We start from the raw sequence: 18,780 nt of genomic DNA on the forward strand, positions 1-18,780 counted from the left end.
GATGGCCACGCCAGGTAACTGGCACTTTCCGGCAATGGACAAGAGGAAGTGCTGGATGCTTTTGGAGCTTAGAACTAGGATCAAAAGCTCAAGTGTCTGTGGCTGTTCCAGAGATGAGAATCTCATAATGGAATGGGGTCATCTGCTTTCACCCCTGTCAGCTCACTCCAGCAGGTCTGAGGGCATCAGTTCAACAGGAAGAGGAATAAGCAGAGGATCTGTATTTGTTGTTAGCCTTCCATCTTGATGTGTGTGGTACTTTCACCATGTTCGTGGAAAGGATCTGGACAGATTTCAGAAACAGCATGATCCAGAGGGGCATCACAGAATCGATGCAATTCAGTGATCTGGTTAACCTGCTTCCACACACACACACACACACACACAGAAGTATACACAGAAATCAGTTGGTTATGCAAATGAGTTTGGCAATTTTGAGTTGTTTCTAAGACCAACACAGGTCTTAAAACACATTCCGATAATCGCTAGTTCTCAAAAACTACCTTTGTTAGGACAAATACTATGGCACACTGGTGCCAAGATTGAGGTATTTTTGTGTCAGAACCTGTTTTTCAGAATACTGTTGCAGCAAAGTGTCATCACTGCCCTGTTCACTTCTCCTCCAAGACGCGTTATACATGCTACCCAGATTGTTGGACATTTCTACCACTTGCAGTAGCTCATAGTGATAATTTATAATTTGTGGGGAGCAGGCAGAGACCCCTGAAGGCTGCCACTGGACAAGAATGGTGTTTTACTGCTAAGGCAACGTCCTAAATGGCTGGTTCTAAGGGCTTATATCTTGTATGGTGTTAAAAGAGTTGAACCAGCCTCCGTGCCATTCACTGTTATTCATTGTTGGTGCACAGAGCATCATCCTTCCTCCACAGCCAGGCTACCACACTAGATCCCTAGAAAAAACACACTAAGGCAGAAAACATGACTCAAGTGCAGCATCTGATAATGAGGTACTAAGCACCGAAACCTTATGCTTTTTTTTTATATTGACTACAGTCTGTTTGGTGTTAAATTGGCATCCTTGTGCCTGTCAGGCACAAAAAGCATCAGTGAGACATTCCGTTCAGAGTAGCTGGTTTCCCATCAGAGATCAACATCTGTCATAGGTTCAATACAGCATGGAAATACTTGATCAGACTGAGTTCTAGGTACACACTCTTTCACAATGATGCAGTAAAACTAATCTCTCACTCACTCACTCACTCACTCACTCACTCACACATTTTCAGAACCGCTTGTCCCATACAGGGTCGCGGGGAACCGGAGCTTACCCAGCAACACAGGGCGTAAGGCCAGAGGGGGAGGGGACACACCCAGGACGGGACACCAGTCCGTCACAAGGCACCCCAAGCGGGACTCGAACCCCAGACCCACTGGAGAGCAGGACCCGGTCCAATCCACCACACCCCCTGTTTTTACTAATCATACAATGTAGACAAATAGAATTGAACTGTTTAACAACCCAAAAAAATAAATGTTTTGGCAGTAAAATTTTCTTGGTAAATACTCCTTGGCATCAGACTATTCAGTGAAATCAAGTGAAAATTTGTTAAGAGCAGAGGCCACATTTTTAATAGCACGACTCAGACTGAAGGAGACAAAGTGCAAAACCACTCAACTTACTGACCGCTGTTTGACAAAGACCAGGCTGAAACACAGACAAGCTCTTAAAGACTCTAAGACACAAAGGGCAAGAGGGACAGCAAGTTAAGTGACCAATAATTAAATAATACTCTTTTTATTCAGAAAATGCTATAATCCATGGTCCGCTTTTCAGCAGAGCAGACAAATAATAAGGTTAACATGATAAGGCTCATTGACTGGTGAAGGAAATGTCACAGCAACCTATGACCCTTCTATGGTTTTATGGGCCTTTTCATTTTAATGGGTTACCAGGCTCTATAGTAATGAGAGTTTTCAGCTGCATATGGTGGTGAGCATTAGGCACCTGTAAAGTGCTCTCAGAGGGCTTGTTGATACAGCTATTCCAACCAACTACTCTGAACAGAATGTCCCACTGATTTGCTTTTTGATACAACATCCTAATTCCCCAATAATTTTAAGAGATATTCATGAAGAATATCACACTTCATCTTTTTTTTGCAAAATTATTACCTTCCTACAAATGCCACAGAAATGTTATGGCAACATTATGAGTACACAACAATATTAATATCATTGTGTCATGTGATCTCCCATCTCTGTGACAAAATTATTGTATGCTATGTGGGAAAATGACATGCCAGAAGCATCCTTTGTCTACCAGTGAACTGAACCAAATGGCTTTTTACCAAAGCCCCCCCCGACACACACACACAAACACAGACAGACACACAGACAGAGAGATCACACACACTGGAACAACCCACTCGCTCCCAGGGACAGGGATTCAAGCTCACACTCCAGATGCCACCTTTGCAGTGAACTCACTGACCTCCCCACGCCAACACGTCATGGCACTTTTATACATCATTCTCATGAGCCCCATTTATAGCAGCAGTTACATACACACCAATACACAAGGCTGAAAGAGGACATAAAGTCAGAAAGTATTAAAGATTATGTGAACAACTATCAAATAATAGTTTTTAGAACTGTACGCACATACCTCAGGGAACTTCACTGACATTTCCTAGTCAAATGCTTTATTGAGGCTGTGCAAGAGCAGTGACGTGTTTTTTTTTTAAACTTTATTAATTTTTTTATCAAATATATCAAAACATCACAACACATAAACCAACACATCCACAACCATGTACAAAACAATCTCACAAAAAAAAAAAAACCCTCTCCTTGTACATAGTAATATCAGCATCCCTCCTCCCTGAACCTGTTCTTTATTCAACAGAAACGGCTAAATTTATTAGAGTAGCCTGCATAATTTATAATCTATGAGAAAGCAATTTACACTGCAAAATCCATAAACTTTCCTGACATCAGTCACTTTCACAGGTTAAAAAATGTCCAAGGAAGAAAAAAAAAAAAGGAAATAAATAAAAAATAATCATAATAATAAAAATAGTAATGAATGGCGGGGGGCATTAGGCTATAAATACCTCATATTTTCATTAAATCCACTGCTTACTTTGATCACTGTATATTATTATAAGGGTTGTATTGTTTAGCTGTCACCTGTAGAAGTAATCTCCTTGAAATAATCTATGAAAGGTTGCCAAATTCTATAAAATTTTTCTTCTTTCTTTTGTAAGGAGAGCCTAATTTCTTTAGCTCCAAATATTTCATTACCTCTCTCATTAGATTTATGTGTATGGGCAGATTTATGTGTAGCGTCCGGACAGGAGTCCGACACGGACGCGTGTTGCTATTACGTCCGAACACGGACGAAACGTAAAATGACCTCACGTGTAGGGTGATGTTAAAAGTGCACTGTGCGTACTGTAAGACACTCGGTGGAAGTGAAACAGGAAACACACACGGTGTTTGAACTACGGTGAACAGTGAAACGCTACTCTGTGAGTATGACCACAACCCCGAGACATGACGAAATACCGGACTGGAACACTGGACCAGGACTGGAGAACAAGAGGCAGGAACTGACAGGACGGGCACTCGGGACTGAAACATGAACACCTAGGAAATAGACTGAGGGATCAAGAGACTACTAATCGCCAAGAGAGCACAATATAACCGCTGATTAAGAATCCGCAAGTGGTTCTGCTCCGCTGGCTCCTTTTACACCTCTGTGTCCTGTGAGACTGTAAGGTGATACGTGAGTGTTACCTAGCGGCACTGAGTGGCGCCGCCTCTGACCAGGAGGGGCAGTGACCCCGTGGGACGTGACATTATGTTTCCAATTTAATAATATTAATCTCCGTGCTAGTAAATTGACAAATGAAACCATACTGTGTTCACACACACACACACATTTTCAGAGCCGCTTGTCCCATACGGGGTCACGGGGAACCGGAGCCTACCCGGCAACACAGGGCGTAAGGCCGGAGGGGGAAGGGGACACACCCAGGACGGGACGCCAGTCCGCCGCAAGGCACCCCAAGCGGGATTCGAACCCCAGACCCACTGGAGAGCAGGACTGTGGTCCAACCCACTGCGCCACCGCACCCCCTATCATACTGTGTTCAGCACTGTTTTTTACTATCTCGGATTCTACTATACCTAGAATCACCGCCAGGGGGTCTAGATCAATAGGCCTTTGCAATATTCTTGACAGCGTCAGAAAAACACCTTTCCAGTATGCTGACAATTTAGGGCAGCTCCAAAACATATGGGCCAATGAAGCTGGCGCAAGCCCACAATGGTCACATGAAGGGTCTATATCTGGAAATATCCTGTTCAGTTTTTGTTTAGACCAGTGTAAACGATGTATTATTTTGAATTGTAAGAGACCGTGTCTAGCACACACCGATGAGCTATGAATCTGTTTAAGGGCTGCCTCCCACTGCTCTTCTGCAATTTCTACACCCAAATATTCCTCCCAGGAAGACTTCAAGTGTTCTAAAGTTGGTATACTTGTCAACTGGAATAGCGTTTCATATACAGTATATATGAAATACCCCCTTTCTTGTGAGGATCACGTGTCAGTATCAATTCCATTACAGATTGATTTGGCAAGCTGGGGTATAATGGATTATTTTGTATAATAAAATTTCGTACCTATAAATATTTAAAAAAGTTTGACCGAGGTATGTTGTATTTGCTTTGTAGCTGTTCAAATGATGGAAATACTTTGTCAATAAACATGTCTGAAAAGCTATAAATTCCTTTTCCAACCCAATCATCAAATATAGTATTTTTAAATGAGGGAGCAAATAAATTATTTTTAGTAATAGGGCTTTGGAGAGAACCAGTTTGCCAACCAAAAAAACCCTCGAATCTGAGACCAAATCCTGAGTGTGTGCAAAACCACTGGATTATCCAATGGCTCAAGACGCGTAGTAGGTAAAGGCGAAAACAGTAGAGCTGAAAGTGAAGAAGGATAACAGCATGCTCCTTCTAAGTTTACCCATAATTGGGGTTGTTTTTGTAGCCAGTAGGCCATCATTCTTATATTACTCGCCCAGTAATAAAACTGAAAATTTGGCAATCCCATTCCTCCTTTTGATTTGGGCCTCTGCAAAAAAGCCTTCCTTGTTCTAGGAATCTTTCTATTCCAAATAAATTCTGAAATGATTTTATCTAGGTCATTAAAAAAACATTTCTTTAAATATATTGGTATACACACACACACATTTTCTGAACTGCTTGTCCCACAGGGGGTCACGGGGAACCGGAGCCTACCCAGTAACATAGGGCACAAAGCCGGAGGGGATAGACCCAGGACGGGACGCCAGTCCGTCGCAAGGCACCCCAAGCGGGACTCGAACCCCAGACCCGCTGGAGAGGAGGACTGTGGTCCAACCCACTGTGCCACCACACCCTCTGCATATTGGTATACATTGAAATAAAAATAAAAACTTAAGGAGGATGGTCATTTTTATTATATTAATTCTTCCTACTAACAAGATGGGAATATGAGACCATCTTCGTAAATCCTGTATTGTTAGATCCAGTAATTTCGAAAAATTTTCTTTGTATAAATCTGCAGAGACCATAGTGACATTGATCCCTAAGTATTTAAACTGAGTTGAAGTTTTAAACGGCAAGGTTTCAAAAGAATTTTGGTCAGCCAAGTTGTTAATTGGAAGAGCAGTGACGTGTTTGATATTCAAACCCATGTCTGTGTACAAGTCCAAAGCTACTCAGGACTATCCAACAAGCCTCCACAGGTTGATTTACAGTTTCCAGGCAATTCAATGTGTTGAGCGGATGAGGAGTAGAAGAAGCAGGAGAGGCTGCTTGAGAGTTTTCTTCCTTCCATTTCTGCCACATAAGCTCAGCAGAATGAAACATACTGTATTCCCTCCGATGTGCAAACAAACAAAAATATGAATAAAGAGACATGAGTTGCAGAACTGCTAATGGAATATCAAGTTCTATGGAGAACAAAATGAGGATGGAGGTCTAGTGAGACATTCCACAGGCAGCATGACACTTGACAGCCTGCTCATGGGACATCTGCAAAATATGGCATTATTACCACGATCTATTCAGAGTAAGTATCATGCCTGTCTTACTACAGCAGGAATGGGGTTTGAACTAGCAGTTCTCACATTGCAATGGAGAAGCCCTAACCAGTAACCTCCTGATGCGCGACTAGAAAGCCGCGGAACACCACATTGACAGTACATGCGCATGAACATGAGAAACGCGTCGCCGTTCTCTGTTGCTGGGCGCCGATGCGCAGTGGCGGAGCTTCGCGCCGGTTGGACGAGAGCGCGCCAACCCGGGCCGCCGCCGAAAGCCTTAACGGCCAGTTCCAGCGGAATATTAATAAGCTCGCCAATTGTGGCGTAATCGACATGTCGCTTTCCGCGTCGCGTGGGCACCGGCGCACCCGCGGACAGCTCTTACGGAATGTGGTCGTGACAACCGCCTGTGCACGCGGGCAAATATAAATCGATATGACTGTCATAAATTAAACCGGTGTTAGTGGAGCCCAGAGTGACCGGCAGAAAGAGTTGCAGTTTGGACGGGAAAGGATTCGGAAGGCGGGACTGTGTCACACAGTGTGTGATGTGTGGGAAAGTGCGGGACTGTTAGGACCACACGGACGCGTCCCTAATTCTGCTATTGTTCGCATTGGCGCCGCAATGGAGAGGGGAAGGAGCACAAACCGCCGCACAACGAGCATCCCGCGGCCCCGATGCCTCTCGAGTGCGCACCACGAAAGTAATATTTGTACATAAATACAGTTTACCATGGCATTTTATAGCTCTTACTGCATCTGGGTTTCCGTTCAAGTGAATGTATACGTGCTTTAAATTTTAACGAAGCACTTGACACAGGAGGTAAAAGAAACCACAGACGTTATGACAAGTAATCTGTAAATCCCCACGCGTCGTTACAGTGAGCAAGCGCGCGACTCCCCGCAGCGCTATGCAGCCTGTCCTTCAGCGTGTCACTAACTGCATCTTGTGCTGACTAACTGTACTCTGCTAACTACTGTTCATGTTTTCCAATGACCACGGTGCTGGCACTTTTTATAGCCCACTTGGAAGCGAGTTCTTACCATGTGCGCACAAAGACGCGAGGCAGAGAAAGAGGGCGCAGATCGTGAGCCATCTCCAGAATCCCCGATAAAAGCACCTCGTCGAGCTGTCCATGATCACAAGAACAGCCTGGTGTACAAAAAACTATAGAAAAAAAATAATGCAATCCCTTTTTCAGTGAAAACACTGTGTTCTAAACGCAAGTAATCCGAGTGTGGGGGGTCAAGAGTTGCTCCAAGTTTACGAACGTGTGCGCTCTCCCATGGTTCGTGGTGCCCCGGTGTATGTTTGCTTAGCTCCTCCGTGGTGTGTTCGCGCGAGGTGCTCTTCTCTACGGTCCCATGACTCCGCACAAGGCCAGGGTCCGAGAACCTGCACAGTCCTCCTTGAAGCGCTCCGCTGGGTAAGTGTAAATCACAGCCAGGCTCTGTGCTGTGGTGTGTGTGCGTGTCAGCGAGAGAAAGAAAGGAGAGAGCGAGAGCGAGGAAATACCTCTGCTCACATCGTGTTCCACCTCTCTCTCCTACCCCTCTGCCCCTCCCCCATGATGCTTTTGTATCCAGCTAGTTTGATGTGTGATTTTCTGTGTGTTCCATGTGTGAAGATTGTAGGGTCTCCATGAGCCTGAGGCCCCATGTCAGTCACCAGTCTCAATTCCCTTCACGAAAGCAGCAGTAAGGATTGGTGCACCCAAAGGAAAGTGTGCCCTTCATGGGCAACCTGCATCTGTGCTCTACAGGGCTTCCTCTGTGTGCCACTGTGACACCACAGCACCCCGCAGTCAAGGTTTCTTCAGGCATGCATCATCTAAGCATTCAAGTCAATAAGAAAACAACATCAAACCTAATTAACTTAAAGTCCAAAAGTACAGCTGTATGTGGTTTATTGATGCAAAATTCCATATGCCAGGTGTCTGGAGTACCCATACCCAGGTTCAGAGCTGGGCTACATGTTTCCTTTCATGCCCAAGTACAAAGAATTGGCTCAGGAAATTACTTGAGGTCAAAGGAACCTGAAAATCCATTCTACAGCAGAAGGTGTGTAAAGGTGGTCATCAGCTTAAGATGAATACTTTTCAAGGTCACGGACTTTGTTACCCAGAATGTTGCCAGTTTATATTTATTTATTCAGCTGACACTTTTCTCCAAAGCAATGATTTATCCATTTATACAACGTGAGTCTTACTGGAGCAATTTATGGTAAGTACCTTGCTCAATGGTACTACAGCTAGAGGTGACATTTGAACCTGCAACCTTTCTGTCCAACAGCAGCTCTAACCACTATAAAATCGCCACTTTGGACAAATATGTAGAAAAATTAACAAATTAGTACTAATTTCATGTTGAATTTTGAAGCGCTACCTGGCAAAGTTGTATCAATGTCATAATCTATACCAGGGTTCAACACAACTCTAAATGGCATCTAACTTAAGATGAACAAAAATTTATTTATTCACTGATCTATCTGTACATACACTATACCTATGGATAATATGTGCCATTCCTTTTCCTGTCAAAGCAGCTTTAGATTGAGTGGATTTAGCTGGAATGTGGAAATAGGTTCCATTAAGGTGATGTAGCTTACAGTGCACTGCAGTGAAGATGGACTGCTTGTAATAGACATGTAGACCATAATGTTTTATGGTATGCACTGCACTGGGGATGCTGGTTAAAGCCCAGAAGAAGCTGGGGGGCAATAATCCTCCTTTACTGGAGCAGACAGGGACTCAAACTGTGCAGTCCTAGACAAAAAGCAGGTGGTCACATTATCCCTGTCGTGATAGGGGATTTATTCAACCCCAAAAAGACGTTTTTATGGGGTCATAAACAAGATTCAGTATCGAGTGAATAACCATTTAAAAACTTTATTACAAGATGAGATCTTCTAGAGAGGACAATATGACAGCCTTTCCACTACATCACTATGTATGCCGTCGTTGTTTCAATGCTTGGCAGATATTTTTTTTTCAAAGCAAATTACAGCCTGACCTACTTATACTGTACACTTTGACTGTACTGTGCACAGGATTATTTCTGGTTTTGGACCTTTCTCAGCAGCTGGGCTCCTCCTGGATCTGTTTTTATGCTATTGTGCCAGTACTGAGTAAACCATATAACCCAGAAATTGCAGCACTTTGATCACAAATCCACTTTGTTGGCTACAACATGTAGATCAGGCAAGAAAACATGCAATTCTGAGATGTGAACAACTCACATCAAAATGAGTGAGTACTCAGAAGTATGGTGAGAAGTATTTTGTACCCTTAATGAATGGATTGTACATAACTCACACTTCAGTGAAACTTCCAGTCCTATAAATGGTTGAAATCGTAATTTATTGTGGAATCAGCTGAGCAAGAAATAATATTGCCTGCTGTTGCAAAATCATTTCTGTTATAAAAACATTAACAGTTGTCTTTGTGGCAGGCAGTTCTGATTCTTCTTTATAGCACAGAAAACAACAGATGTTTTCTGAGAGATCCCATAACAGTCTGCAGTGTTAATATGGATTTTGGGTTATGGCTGCTCAGAGCCCTGGTAACACACAAAGCTTTTTAACCCGATTGTGTCAGTAAAAGTAATCAGGGCCGAAGTACCTTACAGTGTTGCCTAATGTAACAGAACAGGGGCTCTTTAAATTGTTCTCCTTTGTAATTAGGATAAAAGTAAGAAAAAATAAGGTAATCTTATTACTCAAATATTTGTACACACATGCGCATATGGTTGATTGTGAATGTAGGTCTCACCCAACTGGCAGGAGCATATAAGGCTCTCCAGAAATACGAAGAGTTGGTCAGCAGGCTGGTCCCAGGGACGACTGCCATTAATGAGTAACTTAGGTGAAGCAGGGACAATAGGAGCCTGTGTCTCTCCAGGGCAGGGGGTCACAGAAACTCTGAAGAAAAGAACAGAGGCTGAAGTCCTCTGGCAGCCCCCATCCTGCCTCCACTGGTTGAGTGCCAGTGAAGTGGCATCCTGAGCTGGGAACTGGAACGGTGCTCTTCACTGGCCCTTTGAAAGACACCCCCAGCTTCCTTTTCTGGTTCACACGGAAAGGGCGGGTTGCAGGAGGGCCGTGACCACACTACCAAAATCGTACCCACTCCATTGCACTCCACCACCTCCCCAATTCATTGCATGGTTCACACGGGGGGGTACCCGAACTACCCCTCTGTCATTGTTGGGGGAGGCATCTATTGTGAATAGGACCCTCTCATCGTCATTCATGGCACACATGGGTGGGTGAGTATACAGGAGAGAAAGGAGTTAGTCACACAAATGTGAACATGCACACACACACACACACACACACACACACACACACACATACACAAGCAAGAGAGACTACAGTGAGAGACAAGAGGAGAAGGATGAGGAGAAGGAAGGCTCTGATCTTGCAGTGTGAGAAGCGCAATACCCAGCTGGGTTACACGCGATCATTCTCATTGCTGCAGAAGGTCTGTTTACACTCATAAATTTACTGGATGCTTCAGTTCAAAAGAGCAGAATAAGAGCATAACAAAAGTAGGTGACAGCAGGGACAGTGAATTTGTGTTCACACACAACTGGGTTTGTGTGATAACACCAGTCTTAAATACAGAGTGCAGGTTCACTGGGACAGAAGTGTACATATTTAATAATCCCTATTAAGTGGTGTTACTACACTATCCATTTACAGCACCTTTCCGTGTTCCTTGCTAAAAACACCTGATGTAGAAGTACTCTGAGTCTTATGTGGATTGTGAATATTCTCGCAGCATGACCCCTGCAACATTTTAGGAGTTTAACACACATGGCAGCTGGAGCCCCCTGGTGGCTGTGCTTTGGAACTCAATCATACCCCAGAAGTAAAGTGGAAACATTCCACTGCAAGCACATTTACCAATGTGATAAAGGTCCTGAGCTCATACACATATGAGCACATACATGTCATCATATTGACAGAGCCACTTCTCCATGGTAAATTTCAGTATTTATGCAATTTATCTTTGGAGTGACTGTGTACTGATGTGAAGAGACATCACATGCAGTGTGTCATTGCACAGCATGTCATTTATCAGCTTGCATTAATTCACTCATTACACACACACACACACACACACACACACACACACACACACTTTCAGAACCGCTTGTCCCATACAGGGTCGCGGGGAACCGGAGCCTACCCGGCAACACAGGGCATGAGGCCGGAGGGGGAGGGGACACACCCAGGACAGGACGCCAGTCCATCGCAAGGCACCCCAAGGGGGACTTGAACCCCAGACCCACCAGAGAGCAGGACTGTGGTCCAACCCACTGCGCCACCACGCCACCCCTCACTCATTAAACCTGTCTGTAAATCCTTCACACCATACCCCACTTTAACACCCACTTCTGTGCCGAAGGCTTTTCCTGCACAAACTGTCAAACAAGTCCAGCATTTCAATAAGTTAGCAGCTGGTAGCACAACAGAGTTGCTGCAACCTTTAGACCAAAAAGTTGCACTTTTGAATTCTGCCTTCAGCTGTAGTACCCCTGAGTAAAGTACTTAAATTCTAACCTACTCAGGTAAAATTACTCAGCTGTATGAATGGTTAAATAATTGAAAGTAGCTTAACATTATAACTTGCTTTGGAGAAAAGTGTCAGCTAAATGTGCAAGTGACATCAACTATGCAGTACAGACATCCTGTTTAAACACAAATCCTGATTAGCCATTACTAATTAAAAAAGGCAAAACGGGAAAGTTGTGTCTGTTTCAGACATATGATGTCTGCAGGGTTCTAGTTCAAGCAGTGTCCGAAAAGAAGAAATCAGGAATATACCTCACATGGTCTTCTTTTCCGCTTGCATTCTTTCCTTTGGAGAGGAGCACTGCAAAACGATGTCATGTATTTATGGGCTTGTAATACGAGTTCTCATTCAGTAATTTTTGTTGTCTAAGGTATCATTAGGCGAACTTAGCCTTAATTATGATCTCTCTCAATATGCTTTTCACACCTGCCTGAGGAATATGTTGTGGCGCACAGCGCTGTGGGTTTGGATGGGGCGAAGAAGGACGCGGAGACAGTGTTCATAACAAACGATTTATTCAAACACCAACACAAGGAAAATAATGCTCTCGGTCCAAGGACCCCTTTTCCTCCAGGACCTGCGCTTGCAGCTAGCTAGCTTGCCAGCCTGCCTTACCGCCTCTAAACTCTCTCAACGTACTGGGAGACACGGTCATCCTACCATTTTCCCCTTAAGTGCCCCCAGTGGTTACACACCATTTAACATTATCTCCCATAATGCAACTACTTGCATTTAAACACACACTCCCCTCCTAAAACAGTAACGCGGGGTCGTTACAATATGATACAGCGCTTTTATACAGTAACAGTCCCACCTTTTGCCTTGTTCGCACTGTTACTCTTCAACATGAAGAAAGTGGGCAAAAGTGCAGGGACACAATTTAATTCACTCTATCCTGTATTTGTAGTCTATATATTTATGCAGGTCTGATTACGTAGTGTAATGATGACGTATTATTGTGGAGACCGAGGGGTTGCCCCCGGTCCCCTCTCTCTTGCGCGCGCAGGCTGATATACTTGGCGGTGTACACATTTTCGTGCCTCGCACGTTTTGGAGTTTAATGTTGTTTATTTTATCGTGAAAACAGCTGTGTGAAATATAAGTCGCCCATAGTTGCCTACAAGATATTAAACGAAGAGCTTCCATTTTTCCGTGTCCGTCTGGGTTTATACACCTTTCTTTGGAATACACGTGAGGATCTGGGGCTAACTCATTGCCAGATCGTTAGGTTTATTTTTTTTTTCTTTTCCCTGAACATGCATTGATAAGGAGCTGTCATGACCACATCTGCACCTGAAACCAGAAACACCTGGCTCTAATTAGAGCAACCGGCTATAAGAGCACCACCCCACCACTGACTAGTTGCAGAATGGCATTTGAGATAGCTGGCCCTGCTATGTTCTTGAATATGCCTTGTCTCCTGTGCTTGCTTCTTCTCTTCTTTGCTCCCTAGCCCAACTTCATGGCTCCCTGGTCATGACTGCTTGCTTTATCTCCCACCCTTCTCTCCTTGCTGCAACTGTGTCTGCTAATTGACTGAATATTTGCCTGCCTCTGACCATGAGAACCAGCCTAGTCCTTTGGTTTTGAATAAATGATTCTGCACTTGGATCCAGCCTGCTCTGTGTCCCCTGTTTGCCTTGAGAGGAGCTAATGGGAAAAACTCCAGCAGTGAAGGAAGAGACCTTCCATGTAAGATGAAAATGAAGAAAAGTGGGATGTTTTGTAATATGTGTCCCCCAGTATCTGAGTATGACTCCTATGTGTATTATTGACCATATTTTTGGTGCCCTACTAGAACAAGTTTTTACACCCTGGCATTAGAACACTAGAAAGGTTTAAATTACATAATTCTAAATGATGTTTAATACAGAAACAATTTGTTCTGAGTTTATTCTATCAGTGTATGCTATGTGTCAGCTCAAACTGATCTCACCTCCTGCTGTAATACTGTTAAAGTACTTACCTTGCATTGATATAGAAGAAATTACCCAGCTGTTGAAATGGGTTAATAATAGTATGCTGCTTTGGAGAAATGCATCAATTAAATAAATAAAGGCAATAAGGGACATACTCAGAGTCAGCTGAATTTCATACTTAATGATGTAGTTGTCTTCTCTGTTGAGTTTCACTGACACTGAGGTTAACCAGGGGATACCAAGGAAATGCACTACATGCTTTTCAGCTGTTGTGCGGATGAGCCTGACACAGATGTGTATTATTGTAACTGTCATGCCCACAACACAACCCCAAGCACCTGGTTATAAGCAGCACAGCTGGGTATAAAGAGCACCAGTCCACCCCTCCCTTGTTGTGGAATCTCTTTGAAACAGCTGTCCCTCCTGTGGTCATGGCACTTCTACAGTGCCTTACCTGGTGTTCTCCATGTATCTCCCTCCTTGTTCCCTCACCTGTATCCTTGTCCCTGTTCCTGTCTCCTACTACATTGACCCTCACTTCACTTCATTGACCGCATGTTTGGATCCTCCTTTTGAACCACGTTTGCACCTTGGATTACATGTGCCTGACTATGAGTTTTGCTTTGCTGCTTGTATTTTTGCAATGAACGATCCCGCAATTGGGTTTGCACCTGGGTGCCGTCTGCTCTGTGCGACAGAAGATTCTGCCTCTACAAAAGAACCCAGCAGTGATCGAGAGGCTTTGGACAGCCGTTTCAGCACAGAGGGCGCTGCTCGGCTCCCGCAGACAGACCCTGCAGCAGCTGTCCGAGACCATTCCAGAACTCCTGCGGGTTTTCCAGCAAAGAACAACAGCAAAAGCGGCCACTTCTGCACTACAGCCTGTGGCTGTCCTGGTGCTCAGTGCCCTGTAGTGCCGGCCAGACGGCAAAAGTTCAGAGGAAGTGGCCTGGGTGCAAAGGGTCTAGGATGATTTTGCCAGCCCTTTTTCTCACTCTGGATGAGTACAATTATAAGGACATAAAGAAAGAAAACACAAGGTGTAAGTTACAAAATTACAATTAGTGCAAAATATGTGCATATATAAAGTATACAGTGTGCAATGTAAACATGGAAGACATGTATGTGCAAAGTACTGCAGAGGTAGACTGGGTCCTGCTACAACTATAAGCTACAACTGATTGGTTGTGGCATATGCCCAGGAGTGCCTCCTGCTGAAAGCTGAAAATGAGTGGAACCCCACGGCCCTCCTAGCAAGCTTTTGCACCAGTTTGAACCCCTGGATCCAAGCCAAGCTTGCCTACCAGGGAGAGGACTGGACCTTGAATTAGTTTGTGAAGAATGCAGTGCTGATCGACAGTCTGGCCCAGGAGCAAACGCAACGGACCAGGCACACTCCGGCGGGGTCTGGTCCTCTTATGGGCCCCAAGGAAGAAAATGCACATTAGGTACAGACAGTTGACCCCCAATGAGACACAGCACTGGCGTCGGGAAGGGCTATGCATGTACTGCGGCAGCCCTGAACTGGCCACCTATCCTGTTCAGCCACTTCCCAAAGACCTGCACCCCTGACCACAGGTGAGTGACCTCCCCCGGCCCACTGCTCAGCTTTTTGTGCCAGTGACTTTGTCTTGCAGGCAAACCCGTTGTCCACACAGGCCTTTGTAGACTCCGGGACTGCTAGTAGCTTTATGGATGTCGCCTTTGCTGAAGCTCAGGGCATTCTCATCTGGAGGTATGACATTACGTTACAGGTCAGTGTGCTCGATAGGCAACTGTAGGGGTCCGGGGAGGTGAAATCAGAGACAGAGCCACTTCGGCTTCACATCAGGGTTTGTCACCAGGAAGACATCATCTTTTTCCTTATTAACTTGTATAGCAACCCTGTGATTTTGGGTTACATCTGGCTGGCCTGGCATAACCCAGGTTTTTTATGGAGCATCGGGGGAGCTTGTGGACCACAGTGCCCCATGACCTGTTTATCCCTTCTGTGCAGAGACATTTCCATAGAGAGCTCAGATGCCGCCAAGCCCCCTGAGGTACTAGGAGAGTACTATGACCTCATGGAGGTTTTCCGCCATGCCCCCGCACCGGCTGTGGGATTGTGTGATAGATCTCCTGCCAGGGACCTCTCCGCTAGGGGACAAGGTTTATCCTTTGTCTCTTCCTGAGCAGAAGGCCATGGAGGAATATGTATCTGACCCTCAACCTCACCAGCTGCAGCTGGGTTCTTTTTTATTGGGGAAAAGGATGGAGGACTGCGTCCTTTTATAGATTATCGGGGTCTACATGATATCAAAGTTAAATATCCACATCTCTTGCCCCTCATCACAGCAGTGTTGGAGCAAGTCCATGGTGTGCGAATATTCACCAAACTGGACCTGCAAAGTGCATATAATCTCATACAAATAAGAGAAGGGGACGAGTGGAAGACAGCATTCAGCACTTCCCTGGGCCACTGTGTAAGTACACAGTCATGCCTTTCGGTCTTGCTAACATGCCCTCTGTCTTTCAGGCCTTTGTCAGTCATGTATTGGGGGATTTGATAAATAAATGTGTACTGGTAGACCTTGATGACATTAATTTATTTGAATACTAGGGAGCAGCACATTCAGCAAGTCTGGCAGGTACTGCAACTGTTGTTGGCAGATAACCTGTTTATGAAAGGGGAGAAATGCCTTCTCCACTAGACATAGGTATCCTTCCTTGGGTTCATCCTGAGCCCCAAAGTGATGGCCATGGACCCTAAGAAGGTTCAGGACATTTTAGATTAGCCCCAGACAACCACAGTAAAGGCTCTGCAATGCTTTACTGGGTTTGCCCATTTATATCGTTGATCCATCTAGGGTTTTAGCTCGAGAAGCACTCACCTCACATCCCTGTTACGGGGCAAAGGAACCCGGTTGGCTTGGTTCCCTGCAGCCCTAGAGGCCTTCCAGGTTCACCACCACACCGATATTTCGACACCCCAACCCCACACTTCACTGTGTGGTGGAAGTGGATGCCTGTTTTGTTGGAGCAGTGCTGTCCCAAAGTCAAGGGACCCCTCCGAAACTCTTCTGTTGTGCTTAGTTTTTGCATAAGCTTTCGCCCACCGAGCATAACTGTGATATAGGTAACTGGGAACTACTAGTTATCAAACTGGCCTTAGAGGAATGGTGGCATTGGCTAGAGGGGGCCACTCACCCATTCCTGGTACTCACTGACCATAGGAACTTAGTATACTTGTGGACAGCTCACCGACTTAACTCGCGCCAAGCCTGCTGGACACTGTTTTTACCCGCTTCTGGTTCAGTGTTGTACCGACCTGGAACAAAGAATGGCAGTATGGAGGGATAGTGGCTTATAATGTGTATTTAATACAGCAGAATGGGTCAGTCGTGATATCAGTCAACTTCACTGGAAACTGGAATTTTAGGCACGCAGTCTTAGGACTGGCAGGGAAATGGTTGTCTGGGTGATCAGGATATAACTTCATTGACAGTTTGATCAGCCATCACAGGCAAGATGTCCCAAGTCCCAGAGTCGGGATCGAGTGCTCATTGTACAAGAACCTCTATTGTCTCTGAGTGTCAAGATCAGTTTTCAAGGGTCATCTTAGTGGTACATGCTTTTAAACCTGTTCTTTTCATAATTAATCACTGGCATTATTTCAATCTACGTATTTCCTCAAAACAGACCATAACACTTCATGAGATGGAAAAACAAAGTCTTCAGTGGAAGAAATGTAAATGAATGGAATGTAAATGATGTGGGGGGTGCGGTGGCACAGTGGGTTGGACCACGGTCCTGCTCTTTGGTGGGTCTGGGTTTCGAGTCCCGCTTGGGGTGCCTTGCGACGGACTGGCGTCCTGTCCTGGGTGTGTCCCCTCCCTCTCCGGCCTTACGCCCTGTGTTACCGGGTAGGCTCCGGTTCCCCGCGACCCTGTATGGGACAAGCGGTTTTGAAAGAGTGTGTGTGTGTGTGTGTGTGTGTGTGTGTGTGTGTGTGTGTGTGTGTGTGTGTAAATGATCAGAATAAATTAAAAAAAAATGTCAAAAGCTAAATTATGTATAGACGGTACACTCTGGGAAGTGAGTTTTTATCTGATGCTTTAAATCAGACAGCAATGCTTCTCCACAACCTCTTATAGTTTTATACATCCTGAAGTCATTTAGAGCATCTACGCACATACGCACACACGCACTTTCTGAACCGCTTGTCCCATACGGGATTGCGGGGAGCCGGAGCCTAACCCAGGGCGTAAGGCTGGAGGGGGAGGGGACACACCCAGGACAGGATGCCAGTCCGTCGCAAGACACCCCAAGCAGGACTTGAACCCCAGACCCACCAGAGAGCAGGACCCAGTCAACCCACTGCGCCCCCCCTAGCATCTATACCATTCATTAATAAAAAAATATGCAACCAGGATGAAGCAAACCATTTTCAACACCATTTCTAGACTCTTTTGGGCTATGAGAGGTTGTATTGATTCTATGCTTAGTACTCTTGCGCTTGTGAAACAGGTCTGGGCCGCTGCCATCAGGGGGCCTCCTTTGGGAACTGAGCCTAATAATGCAAATTAGCCTAGATGAGAAGCCCCACCTTCTTCCATTCAGTTCTGCTTGCCTTGATTAAATACCATTAGCACTATGCTGCTATTCTTGGTGCTACAAAGGGAAGGAAGAGGGAGTCACTGCCAACCAGAGCAGAACTAAAGTGTTTGTGCATGGCCTCCCTGCTACAGACTCCCATCCCCCACATTGGCTCCCTACACACACAGACACATGGAGACCAGCTTCCTCTGCTTCCCTGTATCAGAACAACCCAACTGTCCTTCAGTCACTCATTCGAATTTAAATTCAAGAATAAAATTGCTTTCCAAGCACAATTACAGTGATGTAACATTTCCAGAGGCAATCAATATACAATCAGTTGCATTATACCACATATAAAAGAGATTAAACCATCCCCCATTTTCCAAACAGAACTAGAACAATGTGACACCCTCCCCCATCCATGCTTGAAACAGTAAAATAAGTACTGCCACGGAATCTGCGTTGCAGTTCATTGCATTACAGGCAGACATTCACTGCTGCTGATACATTGCACATGAGCACTGCAAATCTCACAAACAGTAGCATATTTATTATCTCATTGACTCATTTTTTCTACAGAGAAAACTCATTAATATATAAGTAGTGAAAAAAGTGATATAATTTGACTGCATAACAGCAGATC

General features: G+C 44.9%; 1 protein-coding gene across 5 annotated transcripts in view; it reads right to left on the reverse strand.

Moving 5' to 3' along the window:
* The window catches only part of LOC108927972 (chondroitin sulfate proteoglycan 5-like), a 49,604-nt gene extending 41,983 nt beyond the window's left edge, over positions 1-7,621 (reverse strand). For all 5 annotated transcript variants that reach the window (XM_018741684.1, XM_018741686.1, XM_018741685.1 and 2 more), the window contains exon 1: positions 7,106-7,621. In XM_018741684.1, the coding sequence (XP_018597200.1) occupies positions 7,106-7,199 (94 nt within the window). In that variant the 5' untranslated portion in view covers positions 7,200-7,621. The remainder of the gene's footprint in view (positions 1-7,105) is intronic.
* Positions 7,622-18,780: the final 11,159 nt, after the last annotated feature.

This window comes from Scleropages formosus, chromosome 23 (assembly GCF_900964775.1).
Source record: "Scleropages formosus chromosome 23, fSclFor1.1, whole genome shotgun sequence".
NCBI lineage: Eukaryota > Metazoa > Chordata > Actinopteri > Osteoglossiformes > Osteoglossidae > Scleropages > Scleropages formosus.